Source organism: Scyliorhinus canicula, chromosome 22, assembly GCF_902713615.1.
Source record: "Scyliorhinus canicula chromosome 22, sScyCan1.1, whole genome shotgun sequence".
NCBI classification, from domain to species: Eukaryota; Metazoa; Chordata; class Chondrichthyes; order Carcharhiniformes; family Scyliorhinidae; genus Scyliorhinus; species Scyliorhinus canicula.
In genome coordinates this window covers 19,041,337-19,061,137 of record NC_052167.1, presented here as the reverse complement: position 1 = coordinate 19,061,137, position 19,801 = coordinate 19,041,337, and the positions used below count along the sequence as shown (strand labels likewise).

General features: G+C 49.4%; 1 protein-coding gene across 2 annotated transcripts in view; it reads left to right on the top strand.

Annotated features, from left to right (window-relative positions):
* wdfy4 (WDFY family member 4) overlaps positions 1 to 19,801 on the top strand; it is a 292,745-nt gene that overhangs the window by 51,328 nt on the left and 221,616 nt on the right. For both annotated transcript variants that reach the window (XM_038782904.1, XM_038782905.1), the window contains 6 exons: positions 2,662 to 2,752; positions 5,706 to 5,920; positions 7,636 to 7,748; positions 10,841 to 11,066; positions 13,829 to 13,905; positions 17,556 to 17,774. In XM_038782904.1, the coding sequence (XP_038638832.1) occupies positions 2,662 to 2,752; positions 5,706 to 5,920; positions 7,636 to 7,748; positions 10,841 to 11,066; positions 13,829 to 13,905; positions 17,556 to 17,774 (941 nt within the window). The remainder of the gene's footprint in view (positions 1 to 2,661; positions 2,753 to 5,705; positions 5,921 to 7,635; positions 7,749 to 10,840; positions 11,067 to 13,828; positions 13,906 to 17,555; positions 17,775 to 19,801) is intronic.

Below are 19,801 nucleotides of genomic sequence, written 5' to 3'. Positions count from 1 at the left end.
GCATTAAACCTTATTGTGCATCAGAGCCGGTGCGGGCCGGTTTAGCTCAGAGGGCTAAACAGCTGGTTCGTGATGCAGAGCCACACTAACAGCACGGGTAATTCATGAAGGCCCCATCTTCTCCTGCTTGCCCCTCGCCTGAGGTGTGGTGATCCTCAGGTTAAACACCACCAGTCAGCTCCCCACCTCCAGGGGGATTACAGCGACTTTACTTTACTATTAAAATAATTCCTTCCAGTAATGCTGCATAGTTGAGTTCAGGTATTCTAATTAGTGTAATTGCCAAGCTGCAACTTTGTATCAACTCATCGAATCCCTACAGTGTAGAGGGAGGCCATTCGGCCTATCGAGCCAGCCACCGATCCATGTCCCACCCTACCCCTACAACCTAACCTTCATATCCCTGGGCACCAAGGGACAATTTAGCATGGCCGATTCAACTACTCTGTACATATTTGGACAATGGGAGGTAACCGGAGCACCCGGAGGAAACCCATGCAGACACTGACAGAAAGTACAAACTCCACACACACTCAAGGCCGGAATTGAACCTGAGTCCCTGGCGTTGTGAGGCAGCGGTGCACTGTGCCACCCTCGGTTAGGTGATACATGGATCTGCTGGATGATTCTGCTTCAATCCTCAAAAAGTAACTGGTGGCGCAATGATTAGCACTGCTGCCTGTGACGCTGAGGACCCGGGTTCGATCCCGGGCCCTGGGTCACTGTCCGTGTGGAGGTTGCATATTCTCCCCGTGTCTGCGTGGGTTTCACCACCACAACCCAAAAAGATGTGCCGGGGTAGGTGGATTGGCTAAATTTCCTCTTAATTGGAAAATAAATAATTGGGTACTCTAAATTTAAAAAACAAAAGTTCCTGGTCTGTAACGTGGAATGGTGAAGGAGTTTGCCAGAACCAGTTCGCGGCACATTAATAACCATTCCGCGTGAGAAGTGTCTTTCGATTTGGTGGTTTATGAGGCCGATTTTTCAAAAGGCAATTCTAATTAGCCCGGACTGGAGTGATCTCATTCGAGATTGATGCTCCAGCACTTTTCAATCACACCCCTGCTCTTTTGTAATAAATTCTGAGCTTCATAAAATGAAATAATACCACTGCATCAAGCCCCTCGTGCCGGGGAATATATCTGTGTTACGGCTGCAGAAAGCACTGACTCCATTTCTTAATTTAATAAGACTGCAGTACATCCCTATAAGAAATTGTCGAGACTCATCGCTGAGGATTTATCCTTAGCGATGAGGGGCGAGCTAAAGTGAAACTCTGATTCAATTTGAAATCAGGCATTCGGATGAAGTTGGGAAGGCCAGAATCACCTAACTTTGGACCGTCAAACTGGATATTTCTGACTTGTCGGAAATGTTCTGCATCCTAAAACAAAGGATTCATCTCGATCAATGTCTCAAATTCCATGTTGCGTCTCCAAAGACAAAGATCATTTGTAAGGTTATATATCTGCAAGCCTGAATGATTGCGAAAGGTTCGATTGCGCAAAAAAAGCTAAAGTCCTCATTTGTGGATCAAGGTCAGGATGGTTATATCTGGGCTGGTTGGCGTTCGATCAAACTATTTAATCCCTCAACCAATGCAGGTTTCCTAGGTACTTTGTTGTTTGTGGGCCCTTAGCTGTGAGCAAATTAACCCGCTATGATACCTAAATTACAAGTGACAAAAGTTCAAAAGTACTTAACAGTCAGTAAAGTCTTTTGGGAACTTTAGAGGCCATGATGGAAGGCGGTAGATGAGATATTCCACATTAGATATCACTTCAAGTAAGATTGAAAACCTTCCTTTCATTTTAAAGGTTTCTTTTCTTTGCTGGAGATTTTTTGTCAGAGAATCATATGTTGGTGGCGGCGTCCCCGTTGGAAATCAAGAGTGTTTTCTGGGAGATACCAGGGATGAATGATATTGATTCTAGTTGTAGACGGATGTGGCTGCGTTTCCTTTGGAAGGTGGGAAGGTTCACAGCACAGGTTGAATTGAAAGGTGTAAGTGCGTCGGCTTAGTTTAGACCTATACTGACTCTCATGGAATCATAGAATCCCTACAGTGCAGCAGGAGGCCATTTGGCCCATCGAGTCTGTACCGACCCTCCAAAAGAGCACGCTACCTGGGCCCAAATCCCCGCCTTATCCCCATAACCCCACCTCGCCTTTTGGACCCTAAGGAGCAATTTAACAGGGCCAGTCCGCTTAACCTGCACATCCACCTAACCTGACTGTGAGAGGAAACCGGAGCACCCGGAGGAAACCCACCCAGACTCGGGGAGAATGTGCAGACTCCGCACACAGTTACCTGTGGTTGGAATCGAACCCGGATCCTTGGCGCTGTGAGGCAGCAGTGCTGTGTGTGTATGTGTTATTCGGTAACCTGCCATTCGAGATTAAATGCACACCCAAAACTGTTCTGCAAAGAAAGTCGTTATGATTGGAAGGATAGAGGTTTCGTGCTTGCTTTGGAGGCTTACTGAGTGGGAGTGCACATCAGGGATTCAGACGGTGCAAGTTGTCACTCTTGATTTTCTGGTCGCCTCTTGTGTTTGATTCTCTGGTCTCCTGACCCATTGAAAACCATTATCCTGTATTGTCCACGATACACACTAATGACATGGATTCACCGCTTTGCATTTTGTCTTTATGAAGGTTTGCTCCAGATCCTGTCCTTGTCCATCCAGGTGCCATTTGCGTCATGATGGAACTACTGCCAAATCTAACCTGTGAAGAAACCCCTCAGGTATCTATCAGTATTCCATTGCGAGGTATATAATCATCACTGAGAGTGAAATGTTTTTTCTTAGTGCAACTTTTCAGAGTAATCACAGAACTTCTACAGAGCAGAAGGAGGCCATTCGGCCCATCGAGCCAGCACCGACCCCCTGAAAGAGCACCCTACCTAGGCCCACTCCCTCACCCTATCCCCACAACCCCACCTAACCTTTTGGACACTAAGTTGCAATTTAGCATGGCCATTCCACCTAACCTGCACATTTCTGGACTGTGAGAGGAACCCGGAACACCCGGAGGCAACCCACGCAGACACGAGGAGAACATGCAAACTCCTCACAGACAGTCACCCAAAGCTGGAATTGAACCCAGGTCCCTAGCGCCGTGAGGCAGCAGTATTTGCTTTCATTCACAACTCTTGTGAGATAGCTGTACCGGGTTTTGTGTTGCAACTTCCATGTTTACCAAAGGACAACGCACTTCGCAAAGGACATATTGCCTTGGCAGATGTAGGGTAGATGCACCAAAATGATACCATAGCTTTATAAGATTAATTGGATTGGATTGGATAGGATTTGTTTATTGTCACGTGTACTGAGGTACAGTGAAAAGTATTTTTCTGCAAACATCTCAACAGATCATTAAGTACATGGGAAGAAAAGGGAAGAAAAGAAAATACATAATAGGGCAACACAAGATATACAATGTAACTACATAAGCACTGGCATCGGATGAAGCATACAGGGTGTAGTGTTAATGAGGTCAGTCAATAAGAGGGTCATTTAGGAGTCTGGTAACAGTGGGTAAGAAGAAGCTGTTTTTGAGTCTGTTCGTGTGTATTCTCAGACTTCTGTATCTCCTGCCCGATGGAAGAAGTTGGAAGAGTGAGTAAGCCAGGTGGGAGGGATCTTTGATTATGCAGCCCGCTTTCCACAGGCAGCGGGAGGAGTAGATGGAGTCAATGGGATGGGAGGCAGGTTCGTGTGATGGACTGGGCGGTGTTCACGACTCTCTGAAATTTCTTGCGGCCCTGGGCCGAGCAGTTGCCATACCAGGCTGTAATTGATTTGGCCAGGTTACATAACCCTCAGGGCAGCAGGGTGGTGCAGTGGTTAGCACTGCTGCCTCACGACGCCGTAGACCCTGGTTCGATCCCGGCTCCAGGTCACTGTCCATGTGGACTTTGCATATTCTCCCCGTGTTGATGTGGGTTTCGCCCCCACAACCCAAAGATGTGCAGGGTAGGTGGAATGGCCACTCTAAATTGCCTCCTAATTGGGAAAAAAGAATTGGGTACTCTAAAGGTTTAAAAAAAAGTTACATAACTTTGATTTGTGTCATCTTGAGTAAAGAAGGATGAAGGCTGATCGAATTAATGTGTGAAATGTCATAAGGGGGTTTAATCGGGTAGATGCTGAAAAGCTATTTCCTCTCATGAGGGAATCCAGAATTAGAGACCAAAATCCAGGAATTGGAGCTAGGAGAATCAGGAGTCAAATCAGGAAACCTTTTTCCACACGCAGAATACTGGAAACCTAGACTCTCTCTGTCAGAAGACTGTGATTATGGGACCAGCGAAGGTTTAAAGACTGGAGATTGACAGATTTTTATTTAGTCAGGGGAAAAGGAATAAAGGTGAGTAACTGGAGTTGAAGTACAGATCAGCAATAGTCCAGTAGGATATGGTGTAAGGGCGGCTTGGTGCACAGTGGTTAGCACTGCTGCCTCACAGCGCCAGTGACCCAGGTTCAATTCTGACCTCGGATGACTGCCTGTGTGGAGTTTGCACTTTTTCCACTTGTCTGCGTGGGTTTCCTCCAGTTTACTCCCACAGTCCAAAGGTGTGCAGCTTAGGTGGATTGGCCATGCTAAATTGCCCCTTAGTGCCCAAAAAGGGTAGGTGGGGTTCGGGGGATAGGGCGTGAGCCTGGATATGGTGTTTCTTCTGAGAGTCAGTGCAGAATCGATGGGCCGGATGGCCTCCTTTTACACTGTAGGGATTCTGTGAATCCAAGGTCATTGTGCAATATGCACTTGCTCTAATTGAACATTTTTAAAAATAGCATTTGTGCAGTTAATTTTTTGTTAATTTTTTTACGATTAGTTTTAGGTTTGAATGTTAATTTAAATGTGGTGTTTAAAAAAAAATTTCATCCATCATAGAGTGAAGCCCAATAGGATGTATGGTGCCCCAGGGAAGGCAGCCGTGCAATGGTATTGTCACTGAACTAGTAAACCAGAGACTTCGGGTAATTCACTAGGGTCCTGGGTTCGAATCCCACCATGGCAGATGGTGAACTTTGAATTCAATAAAAATCTGGGGCTGGATTCTCCGACCCCCCCGCTGATGCGGACGTGACCTCCTCCCCTGCGCATGCGCAGGGATGGCGTCAGCAGCCGCTGACGCTCCCGCGCATGCGCGGACTTCCGCCGGCCGGCGAAGTCCCTTCGGCCCCGGCTGGCGTGGCGCCAAAGGCCTTCCACGCCAGCCGGCGGGACGGGTACCACTCCGGCGCGGGCCTAGCCCCTCAATGTGAGGGCTTGGCCCCTAAAGGTGCGGAGAAATGCGCACCTTTGAGGCGGCCCGACGCCAGAGTGGTTCACGCCACTCCATCCCGCCGGGACCCCCCGCCCCGTCGGGTAGGGGAGAATCCAGCCCCTGGAATTAAAGTCGTAAAGACCCATCTGGTTCACTAATTAATGTCCTTCCGGGAAAGAAATCTGCCATCCTTAACCAGCCTGGCCTACATGCAACTCCAGATCCACAGCAATGTGGTTGACTCTTAACTTCCCCACGGGAAAATGGCTTAGCAAGCCACTCAGTTCGAGGGCAATTAAGAATGGGCAACAAATGCTGAACCAGCCAGCGATGCCCACGTGCCAAGAACGAAGAAAGAAAAAAAAGTAATCTTTGTACTTGTCTGTATGAGGAAAAGAACAACTTCACCATTTGTCCCCTCCAGCAATCCTTGGAGCTGCAATATGCAGTGGCCGATTATATTCTGTCGCTGGTCAAATCGGAAAGGAATCGCCAGGCCATGTGTGGCTCTGGACTGTTGACCATCCTAGTGAGTCGATGCAAGGAAGCAATGGCTGATATCGGGGATCCGTTACACCTACCCCTCATCCGGACTTTCGAGAAACTGGCTTGCCAAGCGATTGATCCACCAGTCCTGAGGTATTGTCCGTTCCCTTGTTACACTCGCCCTCACTCGGATACCGTTGGCACAGTGCTTTTTCCAAACCCATTCGTGCCTTCAACTCTACAGGGCCGAAGACCACGGGCGAGACACGGGCAATGGAAAAGTCCATTGATCCCGCCCCTGGAAATTCTTCTCTACACATATCCACCACTCTAACTCCTTTTCTTTTAAAAAAAAATAAAATATTTATTCATGTTTTCAGCCGATTTTCAACAAAACTCCCCCCTTACAGAAAAAAGAAACAAGAACACAACGCGTAAGAATTATACATAGGGATTTCCCCAAAATACAATAGCCCCCCAAATAACAATAAGAACACAGATCGGGAACACCCCACCCTAACCCCAACGCCACCCCAAGAGGACCCCCCCCCCCAGGTTGCCACAGCCTGAAGAACCCCTGCACAGACCCTCGCAAGGCAAACTTTATCCTCTCCGACTTGATGAACCCAGCCATGTCATTAATCCAAGCTTCCACGCTAGGGGGCTTCGCATCCTTCCACGGTAGCAAAATCCTCCGTCGGGCTACCAGGGAAGCAAAGGCCGTCTCCTGCACTCCCGGCTCGTCCGATACCCCAAATAATGCTACCCCCCAGCTCGGGGGCTTGACCCGGGTGTTCACCACCTTGGACATAGTCCTCGCAAAGCCCCTCTAAAATCCATCTAGCGCCGGGCACGTCCAGAACATATGGGCGTGATTAACTGGGCTCCCCGAGCACCTCACACATCTGTCCTCCACCCCAAAGAACCCACTCAACCTCGCCCCTGTCATATGCGCTCTGTGAACAACTTTAAACTGTATCAGGCTGAGCCTGGTGCAAGAGGAGGAAGAATTAACCCTGCTTAGGGCAACAGCCCACAACCCCCCCCATCGATCTCCTCCCCGAGCTCCTCCCCCCACTTGCCTTTCACTCTAACTCCTTTTCCTTCCTTCGGAGTCTCCTTAAAACATATCTCTTTCACCAAGTTATTGGTCATCCTTTTCTAATATCTCCATGTGAACCTTGGTGTTAAATTGTGTTCTCTACTTTAATCACCTTGGGATGATTTACGATGTTACAGGGATTATACAAACGTATATTGTTGGTATTGAAGTTACATTATCGCTCTTTTTGAAACCTGCTACTTATGTCAGTTTCTTAATGAAATGGCAATTTTATTGGGGCAGTGTGCTGGGAAGGCAGAGAGGTGGCGTAAATATTAATGTCAGAAATAAATTTTACGGTTCAGTGTAAGAATAGTGTGCTGTTTTGATACGGTGCTGGTTTCCTTGTCAATTCGAATCCAGCTCCATCAATGAAAAAATTCTTTGAAATTATGGGGGTTACCATTGGCTAGAAACTGAACTGGACCAGTCAAATAAGAGCAGGTCAGAGATTGGGAATTCTGCGGTGAGCAACTCACCACCTGACCCCCCCCAGAGCCTGTCCACCATCTATAAAACCGGTCTCCAAAAAAGGTTCAGCCTCCGTGACACAGATGTTAATGTAGCGATTTGCTTGTATTTTACACTTTTACAACAAATGGATCAATAGACGAGGATGGGCAATTTGCAGCGCTATTGGGCAAGCTGTGGGGTTAATTGAATACCAAAGGGCTGGCACACACATGACAGGCTGAATGGCCTCCTTTTGTGCCGCATCCATGCGCTACTGTGCTATTTTTACTGTCTTCTGATTTGCAATTCACAGACAGTTCCTGCGGCTTGGCGATCCGCTGAATTGTACAGTTGGGAAGACCGGAGTGTATGACCCATCTGGTAAACATCAAATCGATCTTTCCTGCCATCCGATTGGCTCCAACGGTAAGCACATGACAGGAGGGTGGCGATGGCAGGAGCCAGGACCATCCAAAGGTTATGGGGAATGGTCGCTCCTTCTGAATGGGCAGCAGAGCAGAAATCTGCAAGCATGTTTCTTCAGTTACCTGGGGCGGGATTCTCTGACCCCCCCGAGATTTGGCCGGTATTTGGCATGTGCCGGTATGATGTCAGCAGCCGCTGACGCTCCGGCGCATGCGCGGATTTACGCCGGCCGGCGAAGTCCTTTCGGCCCCGGCTGGTGTGGCGCCAAAGGCCGTTCACGCCAGCTGGCGGAGTGGGAACCACTCCGGTGCGGGCCTAGCCCCTCAATGTCAGGGCTTGGCCCCTAAAGGTGCGGAGAATTCCGGACGCGCCGGGATATCCCGGCCCTTGTTTGTTATTTACACTCAAAATTTGACTAAATCCAGTAGGTTGATAAAAAATGTTACATCTGAGAATAAACACATTTCAGCTGAACAAAGGTTGTCCAATTCATTTTTCTTAAAAAATAGGATACGTCTTTCACCTTTTTCATCACCTTCAGTTTGAACTCTTTGAGACCATTCATCTACTCCTCATGATTCAGTCACTTCGCTCAATGCAAATCATTTTTACCACTGTAGTTCCTGATTTACTGTTCTCAAGAAAAAAGCAACTCGTACCAGGGTGGCAAGGTGGCACAGTGGTTAGCACTGCTGCCTCACAGCTCCTGAAACCCGGGTTTGATCCCGACCGTGGGTGACTGACTGTCTATGCAGAGTCTCCCCGTGTCTGCGTGGGTTTCCTCCGGGTGCTCCGGTTTCCTCCCACCTTCCAAAGATGTGCAGGTTAGGGGGATTGGCCAGGATAAATTGCCTCTTGGTGTCCAGGAATGTGCAGATTAAGGGGGTTATGGAGAAAGAGAAAGAGAGTGGGCACAGGTAGGATTGGCCATGGTAAAATTGCTCCTTCGTGTCCAAAAATGTGTAGGTTAGGTTAAGCCATTATTGGGATAGGGCGGGGAGTGTAGGCTCGGACGGAGTGCTCTTTCACAGTGTCGGTGAAGGCTCGATGGGCTGAATGGCCTCCTTCTGCACTGTAGGGAATGCTGTGGTCATCATGCCCTTTGTGATAAAACTGCCTTACAGGCAATAAAATGCATTTGATTGTAGAAACCAGGAAGCCAATTTATCCACAGGATTCTCTTACAGAGAACAATAAAGAAAATTGGTGGATCATTTGTTTCAGATGTTGCTTGAGGGCTGAGGGATAAGTGTCAGCCAGGTTACGGACAGGAGATGAGTCTGCAAAACGTATGCTCATAAATTCATATGATATAGGAGCAGAATTAGGCCCATCGAGTCGGCTCCGCCATTCTATCATGGCTGATCCCATCCTGGCCTTAACTCCAACGTTCTGCCCGTTCTCCATAACCTTTCAACCCATCAACAATTAAAAATCTGTCTAACTCCTCCTTGAATTTACTCACTGTCCCAGCATCCACCACCCTCTGGGGTAGCGAATTCCACAAATTCACAACCCTTTGAGAGAAGTAGTTTCTCCTCAACTCAGTTTCAAATTTCTTACCTCTTATCCTAAGACTCCGACCTCCCGTTCTAGAATGCCCCACAAGAGGAAGCATCCGTCTACATATCCATACCTTTTATCATCTTGTATATCACAATTTGACCTCCCCTCATTCTTCTAAACTCAAGAGAGTGAAGGCCTAAACTGTTTCATCTCTCTTCATACGGCAAACCTCTCATCTCTGGAATCAACCTAGTGAACCTCCTCTGAACTGCCTCCAATGCCACTACATCAAATAAGGGGACCAAAATTGTGCACAATTCCCCAGACAAATAAATTAAATTATTGTTAAACAAAATATCCACAAAATATGACTCTCCCTTTAAGGGCAACACAGCAGAGTAAGGGTCACCTGGCCTGGGTGACCAATCGGGACTCAGAGTGGGGAATCACCCCAGGGGGCGGAGTTATCTTAGTCACTAAGCTTTCCAGAACTGGGTCCAAGGGTTGGGGGGGGGGGGGGGGGGGGGTGATCCAAATAAATTGTTGTTCACGAATGAAGCCTCCGAAAGTGCATCATTACAGTTGGATAATTAAAATTCAAGCCAAATAGCAGTGGCTTACACATATATATATCTTGACCAGCAGAATGCATTCCTTTATGCACACAGTGCTCATGGATTCAATTTGTTACGTTAATTTTCTCCACTCTCCTTGTTTGATCGTTCTTCCCCCTTAAGCTGAACCAGTCGATATTGGCACTATGCAAATAAAGAACAGGATTAAATTTAAGACCCCTGTTGCAGATTGAAATAAAAACCGGTTGAGATCAAGTGCTTGCGAATCGGGAACCGTGCAAATAATCTTTTCAGCAGGATGGATTTTTTTTTTAAGGCTTATTCAGGTTTCTTTCTCACCTGAATATTAGAAGCAAATCTCCTCGCTGTATGCTTCAGCAGTTCATTTCATTAATTTCTTTGTCAAATGTAACGAAATGTGTTAATTTTCAACATTTAAGCGAGAGGCAGATTATGGATTCTCTCAATGGTGCAAAATATAAATGAATTTCCATCGACGCAAGTGAAAGCCCTCAGCGTTGTCATCGCTGGCTAATCTGTTAGTTATGGGTGGGTTATAACTCCCTTGTTAAGTGCTTATTAATTCATGTCCGCAGCGTACTTAGAACGTAGAACATACAGTGCAGAAGGAGGCCATTCGGCCCATCGAGTCTGCACCGACCCACTTATGCCCTCACTTCCACACTATGCCCCTCCTAACCCTTTTTTTTGACGCTAAGGGCAATTTAGCATGGCCAATCCACCTAAACTGCACGTCTTTGGACTGTGGGAGGAAACCGGAGCACCCGGAGGAAACCCACGCAGACACGGGGGAAAACGTGCAGACTCCGCACACAGTGACCCAGCGGGGAATCTCCTGGGACCCTGGCGCTGTGAAGCCACCGGGCTAGCCACTTGTGCCACCGTGCTGCCCGTGGAGATACATTTAAAACGGTTAGTTTATGTGAGGTTGGCGAGTGTGTTCCGTGGCGAAGATTCTGATTGCGTGGCCATTTTCTTCCTCTGTTACAGACGCAGGCCCAGGGCAGACCGGAAACCTCACCCGGAGAGGGTCGCTCATTGCAAAGCACAGACCGATACCGGGATTCAGTATATCCCGCATGTCAAGACGTCGGGTGCTCCCGCGACACCGTGTCATGAGCTTAGTCTCCATGATGTCTTCTCGGCATTTCCACCCAACTAAATCATCCACTGCCCCCTCCTTTGCAGAGTTTGACATGTCCGTCGTTGGCTATGGGTATGAAACATAGATACAAATTACAAAGAGCATAATCTGTACTGCAGTGATTACTGACACGGTTGGCGAAAGTGTGGTCGTCTGTGCGTAGTTCTGCTTGGCACGTTTATAATAAAATTAAACCTTAAATTAAATCGATCTGATTGAAAATTGAAATTGGCAAAGACTATAATGGTCAGCGAGTGAAGAATTAAGAAGGAGAGACAAACATGAATTGTAATCAGTGAAGAAAGCAAGGATGATCTGAGTGACTTCATGTTGCAAATTATGAAGAAAAGATTTTGCATTTACATAGTGTCTTTCACTCCCCAAAGAGCTTCACACTGAAAAGGGACTTTTGAATCATGGAGTCCCTACAGTGCAGAAGGAGGCCATTCTGCCCATTGAATCTGCTCTGACCGTCCGAAAGAGCCCCGAGGCTCAATCTCCCACCCATTCCCATAACCCCACCTAATCTTTGGACACTAAAGGCAATTTATCATGGCCAAACCACCTAACCTGCACATCTTTGGACTGTGGGACAATACCGGAGCACCCGGAGGCAACCCACACAGACACGGGGAGAATGTGCAGACTCCACACGGACACCCGAGGACGGAATTGAACATGGGTCTCTGGCACTGTGAGGTAGCAGCACTAACCACTGTGCCACCATGCCTTCTGATAGTCACTGTGGTTAAGTGGGGAGATACGCAACCAGTGTACACACACCAAGGTCCCACAAGCAGCAATGGTAATCTGTTTTAATGATGCTGACTGAGACCATGACACGGTGTGAGCTCTTTTCTTTGAATAATGACATGAGATCTTTTTACATCCTCCTGTAAGGGAAAATAAAATAGGGTTTAATGTCTAATTGTCAAGAGCGCAAGAGTTTTAAATCCAGATTATCCATTGAATTCCTAGTGCAGAAAGTGGCCATTCAGCCCATTGAGTCTGCACTGACCCTCTGAAAGGGCTTGTACTGACGACCCCCGGGTCAGAGGGTGTGGGGGAGGAGTGCCATCCTTCAGTAAGTGGCAGCAGGACAATTATAATTAACCCCTTGATTGCTGATCCCTAAAGACGACACTGGTCGCAGCAAGCTGAGCTTTCATTCCTTTCATCAGTCAGACAGTTTTGAAATGACAAGTAGACTTGCGATGGTACTTCAAACCTGGCTTCTATTCAAGGTCTAGTGGTCCCAGCGTTGTAATTACAGTTATTAACTTTGGATGTGTGGTGTGTCAGCAGATGGTGGATCCAGAGGAAGGGTGATTAGAGCAGCGATGGTGACTTGCTGTTTGCGTGCATTGAATTTTTCATATTCTGACGGTAGGGTTGCAAACTTTTGCCAGTCTGAATCCAGGTTGGCACACGGTATTTCACAATAATGCCACGCGTACATGCAAAACCAAATGTTTTGTGAGAATGAAGCCAGCCCCACTCAGCATTTTTAAACATTCATTCTGGGGATACAGGTCCCACTGGCAGCCTTGGCACTTGCTGCCCTGCCCTCGTTGCCCTGAGCAAGTGGTAGCAGATATTCTTGAACTGCTGCAGTCCGTGTAGCCAAGCGGCTCCCACACGCAGGCATTGTCAGGTTGGGAGTGCCAGGATTTTATCCCAGCGATGATGAACGAGCTGCGACACATTGTCCAAGGCAGGATGGTGCGCGATGTGAGGAGGAGCTTGGAAGTGTTTGATGTTGCCGTGTATCTGCTGCCCTTGTTGAGAGAGGCCGTAGGTTTGCTGACAGAGCTTTAGCGAGTGGGTCTTCTAGATATGCATCACTGCCACATTTGCAAAGGCTCCACATCAAAGTCTGTAACGGTATTGGGTGTCGAGGCCTCGCTGGTGAAACTTGCTCAAAGACTTAGGGTCTAAGGAGCATGTTACAGGAGCGAGAGAGGTAGGGAGGGTGGTATCTGCATGCCCAAGAGTCATCTTCCGGATGCCACCGCTGGTGACCAGAGGCTCGAGGTGCATCACCACAAGGCGGAAGGGAAGGTGAGAGGGGAACAACCGCCGTGGGTTCTCATCTCTTTCAGTGGTAAACTGGAGAGCAGAACAGGCCATTGAGTATGACAGAGCAGCGGTTAGCACTGTGGCATCAAGGGGTAGCATTGTGGCGCAGTGGTTAGCACTGCGGCCTCACAACGCCGAGGTCCCAGGTTCGATTCCGGCTCTGGTTCACTGTCTGTGTGGAGTTTGCACATTCTCCCTGTGTTTGCGAGGGTTTTCGCCCCCAAAACCCAAAGATGTGCAGGCTAGGTGGATTGGCCACGCTAAATTGCCCCTTAATTGGAAAAAATTAATTGGGTACTCTAAATGTTTTTAAAAAAGCACTGCAGTTCACTGCGACAGGGAACCAGGTTTAATTCCGGCCTTGGGTCACTGTCTGTGGGGAGTTTGCACTTTCTCCCCGTGTCTACGTGGGTTCCTCCGGGTGCTCCGGTTTCCTCCCGCAGTCCAAAGATGTGCAGGTTAGGTGGATTGGCCATGATAAATTGCCCTTAGTGTCCAGGAATGTGCAGGTTAAGGGGGTTATGGAGAAAGGACAAGAGAGTGGGCACAGGTAAGGTGCCCTTTCAGAGGGTCAGTGCAGAGTTGATGGGCTGAATGGCCTCTTTTTTTTCTCTGTAGGGATCCTGTGGTTCGATGGAAAGTGTGTAGCCCAGGGAGAGCTAAAGAATAACAATTGTAAAAAGAAATTAAACTAAATGATCTCCGACCTTGTCAGTTCTTGAATGCCGGCCTAACTCTCATATTTGTTTTATTAGGTGCTGTTTTTTACCTACCCTGGCGACAGTAATTGGGTCTAATGCAGATTTCCCAATTGCTGGTGGAATTGGAGACGGTATGTAATTTACCACGTTTTGCATTATGATTAACAGAAGGGTGCTGATTGGCATAGCCAAGATTCTTTAGTCAAATCATTTCTCCAAAGACTTTGGTACTTTGAATTGCTTTTATGAATGTTGTTTTATCTGATTTAATCATCACTGGAACACAATCAGTCCAGTCATTGTTTTAATGTCGGGAACACAACAACAAATTTGTGTGCGGAAAAATCCAACGAATAGGAATGAAATGCTCCCTTGCTCTTTCTCAACAAGGTGCCATGGGATCCCTTGCATCCATCTGAAGAGACCGACGTGGCCTAGGGCAGCACGGTAGCATTGTGGATAGCACAATGGCTTCACAGCTCCAGGGTCCCAGGTTCGATTCCGGCTTGGGTCACTGTCTGTGCGGAGTCTGCACATCCTCCCCGTGTCTGCGTGGGTTTCCTCCGGGTGCTCCGGTTTCCTCCCACAGTCCAAAGATGTGCAGGTTAGGTGGATTGGCCATGATAAATTGCCCTTAGTGTCCAAAATTGCCCTTAGTGTTGGGTGGGGTTACTGGGTTATGGGGATAGGGTGGAGGTGTTAACCTTGGGTAGGGTGCTCTTGCCAGGAGCCGGTGCAGACTCGATGGGCCGAATGGCCTCCTTCTGCACTGTAAATTCTATGTAAATTCTATGTAAATCTATGTAACGTCCCATCTGAAAGGCGGCACCTCCGACAGTGCGGCACTCCCTCAGCGCTGTGCTGGGTTGGCATGATTTTTGCGCTCAGGCCCTTGAGTGGGACTTGAACCGCCTAACCTTGTGACTCGGGGGTGCGAAAGTGCGACCAACAGAGGAACGGCTGGCGCTTTTATTAACACCATTAACGTCGGGGAGCATCCCAAGATGTTTCTTGGAGGGCAGTACCGGACAAAGCTTTTACACTGAGCCACCCAAAGAGATATGAAATGAAATGAAATGAAAATCGCTTATCGTCACAAGTAGGCTTCAAATGAAGTTAACTGTGAAAAGCCCCTAGTCGCCACATTCCGGCGCCTGTTCGGGGAGGCTGGTACGGGAATTGAACCGTGCTGCTGGCCTGCCTTGGTCTGCTTTAAAAGCCAGCGGTTTAGCCCAGTGTGCTAAACCATTCAGACAAGTGACCAAAATCTTGGTCAAAGAGGTAGAAGAATTGTCGGAGAAAAGAGAGGCAAAGAGGTTTATGGAAGAGATTGTTGGAGTCTGGGACCGAGACAGCTGGTAGCACAGTTGGCAACAGTAGCATTAAGTAGATGTTATTGCCGATGATTATGGTATATTATGCCATATAATATATTAGAAATTATATCATGGTAGATGTTGATAGGAGGCCGATTCTCCGTTGGCGCAATCCTCCGCTTTGCCAGTAGCGCACTCACGCCTGCGGCTTTCCCGACGGCGTTGGGGGGAGGGAGGGAACCCCATTGGCCGGCTGGCAGGATGAAGGATCCCTCTGCCAGTGGGGGCGCGCCACACTAGAAAACGGCTGCAGCGGGATGGAGAATCCCGCTCAGCATGTTTTCCCCCGGCAGGTGGGTCTAAAACCAGAGGACGGGGTCTCAGAATAAAGGGCAGACCATTTAAGACTAAGATGAGGAGGATTTTCTACACTCAGAAGGAGGGAATCTTTGGAATTCTCTAACCCAGCGGGCTGTGGAAACTCAATCATTGAGCAAGTTCAAGACAGAGATTGATCGATTTCTGGATGCTCGTGACATCAAGGGACACGATGACTATGGGGGGGAAATGGAGTACAGATGGATAATCAGCTAAGATGTGTTTGTAGGGCGGGGCAGACTTGAGATGCCAAATGGGCTACTCCTGCTCCTCTGCTTCAATGTCATGCAAATTAGGGATGAGCAGGAGACCGGACTTCGAGAGGTACCGCACTCTGGAGGGTTTTAGGGTTGGAGGAGGTTACGGAAAAATGGGGGAGGAATTCGAAAACAAGGATGAGAATTTTAAATTCAAGGTTTTGCGCGACCGGGTTTCAGGGGCGGGATTCTCTGACCCCCCGCCGGGTCGGAGAATTGTCGGGGGACGGCGGGGATCCCACCCCTGTCGGCCGCCAAATTGACGGGCGCCCCGCCGGTCGGCGGCCGCTGCTAGCGCCCCCCACCCGGCAATTCTCCGGCCCGCGATGGGCCGAAGTCCTGCTTGTTCTATACAGGTCCAGCTGGCGTAAATTGGACTATGTCCCTTATCGGCGGGACCAGGCGGCGCGGGCGGGGCGATCTGGCCCCGGGGGGGTGCCCCCATGGTGGCCTGGCCCGCTGTCGGGGCCCATCGAACCGCGGGTGGGCCTGTGCCGTGGGGGCACTCTTTTCCTACACGCCGGCCAGGTAAGCTTCCGCGATGGCTGACGCATAGGTGAACCCCCCCCCTGCGCATGCGCGGGGATGACGTCAGCAGCCGCTGATGCTCCCGCGCATGCGCGGACCTGCGCCGGCCGGCGGAGTCCCTTCGGCCTCGGCTGGCGCGCCGCCAAAGGCCTTCCACGCCGGCCGGCGGGACGCCAACCACTCCGGGGCGGGCCTAGCCCCTAAAGGTGCGGAGGATTCCGCACCTTTGGGGCAGCCCGATGCCGGGTAGGGGAGAATCCCGCCCCAGGTCAGTGAACGCCAGGAGCGATGGGTGAGCAAACTGCGAGTCAGTATATAGACACCGGGGTGGGATGCTCCGTTCCCATTGTGGCCGCCTCACGGCGTCGGGAAACCTGCGGGCATGGGTGCGCCGCCGGCAGAGCGGAGGATCCTGCGGACTCAGAATTCTGCAGCAGAGCTTTGGATGCGTTGACGTTTAGGGAGGCTAGAAAGTTAGAGGCCAATGTTGAAATAGTCATACTAGTAATATGGTGAAGGACGTTCTTGTTAAGCCACTGAAGCACACTGCTGAGTTGATGGAGTCTGATGCCAATGCCACATGGCTGGCATGCAGAGGATCCATAGAATAGCTGTGGGCGGCATGGTAGCACAGTGGGTGCCACTGTTATTTCACAGCTCCAGGGTCCCAGGTTCGATTCCCAGCTTGGGTCACTGTCTGTGCGGAGTCTGCACGCTCTCCCCGTGTCTGCGTGGGTTTCCTCCCACAGTCCAAAGATGTGCAGTTCAGGTGGATTAGCCATGATAAATTGCCCTTAGTGTCCAAATAGGTGGGGTGACTGGGTTACGTGGATAGGGTGGAGGTGTGGGCTTAGGTAGGGTGCTCTTTCCAAGGGCCGGTGCAGACTCGATGGGCCGAATGGCCTCCTTCTGCACTGTAAATTCTACGATTCTGCAGTGCAGGAGAAGCCCATTCGGTCCATCGAGTCTGCACCAACTCACTGAGAGAGAGAGCACCTTACCTAGGCCCACCCGTCCGCCCTATCCCCCTGTAACCCCACATAACCTGCCCATTGTAGGACTAAAGGGAGGAAGCCGGAGGAAGCCCACTCAGACACGAGGAGAACGTGCAGACTCCGCACAGAGAGACACCCAAGGCCGGAATTGAACCCGGGCCCCTGGCGCTGCGAGGCTGGGGCGCCAACCAACCTGTGCCACCCTGCCGCCATGCGGCAGCCCCTCCCACCCACTTTAGCAAGGTCAGCGCGATTACAGAGAGGCTGACTGACTTTAACTTCTGCTTTTCTGACCTTTTCCCCTCAGGTTGTCGGGGGTTTCCGCCACCTGCCGGCTTCACTTACTCCACGTGGTTCACCATCGTCAGCTTCAGTTCTGCTTTCGACGCCCACCCCCTTCGCTTTCTCACACTCTTCCGTCACACGTCAAAGATGGAGAAGGACTTCACTTGTTTGTCAGTCAGAATTTCGGCACCAGAGAAACGGTTGGTCATTTCCACCCAGGAGGAAGTGTTTGAGCCCTTGGGTAAGTCACCGCTATCGCTTCACCATGACGGTCAATCAGTGAATTGGTCTTTTGGTGTTACCAGGCTGTCGTTCTGTTCCTTGGCTGTTCAGGCATTGAACCGCGTCGCGAAGGAAGATTCCAGGTCTGATCCGCAGGGTAGTGAGTGCACTCCCATAGTCACCGGTGCCCCTGCATCGAGGAGAGGACTATCGGACAGGGGCTTTGTGCTCCTCGTCACTATCCAGTGACATGTCTGGCTGGAAAGTGCGTGAGGGAGGACAAAGTAGCGATCCCATGGTTAAAAGGCCTGATAATGGACAGAAACTGGGATTACAGACACGAAACACCATTCAAGAGAAATAGATGGGATGCGATCAGAAGCTCATGGAGTTGTACAAAGAATTCATAACAGGACAACAGGCCATTTGGCCCAACTGGCCCATGCTGGCAGTAATGTCCCTTCCAACCATCTTAATTGGACCTCCATTACATCTATTTGTTTCTCCCTCATAAGCTTCCCCTTTGAACGCATCTCGGCTCTTCACCTCACCCTGTGGTTCTTCTTTTAAAAATACTTTTATTCAACTTTTTCCATTTTATCCATAATACAAAACCAAACAATACGAAACGCACAATAAACTTGCTGCCAGCTGAGGTAAAACCCCTCAATTGTTTCCCTCACGGTGGACTTGACTTTCTCGAGGTTCAGAGACTCTATCAGATCTCCCAACCGCACTGAGGCCCTAATCGGAGAAGCTGACCTCCACCCCATCAACTCTCACCTCTGGGCTATCAGCGAGGCGAAGGCCAGGACACCGGCCACCGCGCCCCTCTGCAGCTCTGGCGAGTCTGACACCCCAAACATGGCCACCAAGGGACAGGGCTCCAGCTCAACATTCAGAATCGCCGACATGGTGCTCAAGAAGGAGACCCAGAAACCCACAAGCTTGGGATACGACCAGAACACGTGCACATGGTTAGCAGGGCCCCCTGCCCAGCACCCGCGCTTGTCCTCCACCCCTGCAAAGAACCAACTCATCCTGGACCTAGTTAGGTGCGCCTTATAAACTGCTTTGAGTTGGATTAAACCAAACCTCGAGCACGAGGATGTGGAGTTCACCCTCCTCAGGGCCTCACTCCGCACCTCATCATCCAAAACGGACCCGTGAGTTTTTTTTGAAAAAATTATGAATTATAAACTAAAAGAGTAAATCAGCCCTTTCACAATCCCAGACATACACCTCCTCCTCCCACACCGCCTGCTGTAGTTATGTGTTACGTGATATAAAAATGGAATGCATGGCACGTCGAAAAATGAATATATTTCTGATCACTGTCTCTATTAAACACTGCTAGGACAGGTACCGCACGGGGTTAGATACAGAGTAAAGCTCCCTCTACCCTGCCTCACATCAAACACTCCCAGGACAGGTACAGCACGGGGTGAGATACAGAGTAAAACTCCTTCTACACTGTCCCCATTAAACATTCCCAGGACAGGTACAGCACGGAGTTAGATACAGAGTAATGCTCCCTCTACACTGTCCCCATCAAACATTCCCAGGACAGGTACAGCACGGGATTAGATACAGAGTAAAACTCCTTCTACCCTGTCCCCATCAAACACTCCCAGGACAGGTACAGCACGGGGTTAGATACAGAGTAAAGCTCCCTCTACACTGTCCCCATCAAACATTCCCAGGACAGGTACAGCACACAGTTAGACACAGTAGAGCTCTCTCTACACCTTTCCAGCATTCTTCATTGCCAAGTCGGTACGAGACTCTCCTCCAACAGTGCAGGGCTTTCTGTAATCAAAGTCAGGCTCTCGATGGGGGAATCTTATTCCTAGACTCCAATTGGATTTGACACCAGGAAGTTCAAACCAACACCAGGTTTCAACAGATCCAACAGCTGGTCAAACACTACCAGGATCATTCTCCTGCCATTTTACCCTCACTGTTAACAGTGACGCACAGGGGGCAGTTAGTACCCTCCCTCCTCACTACAAATACAATCTACAATCACAGGGCCAACTATGGAAC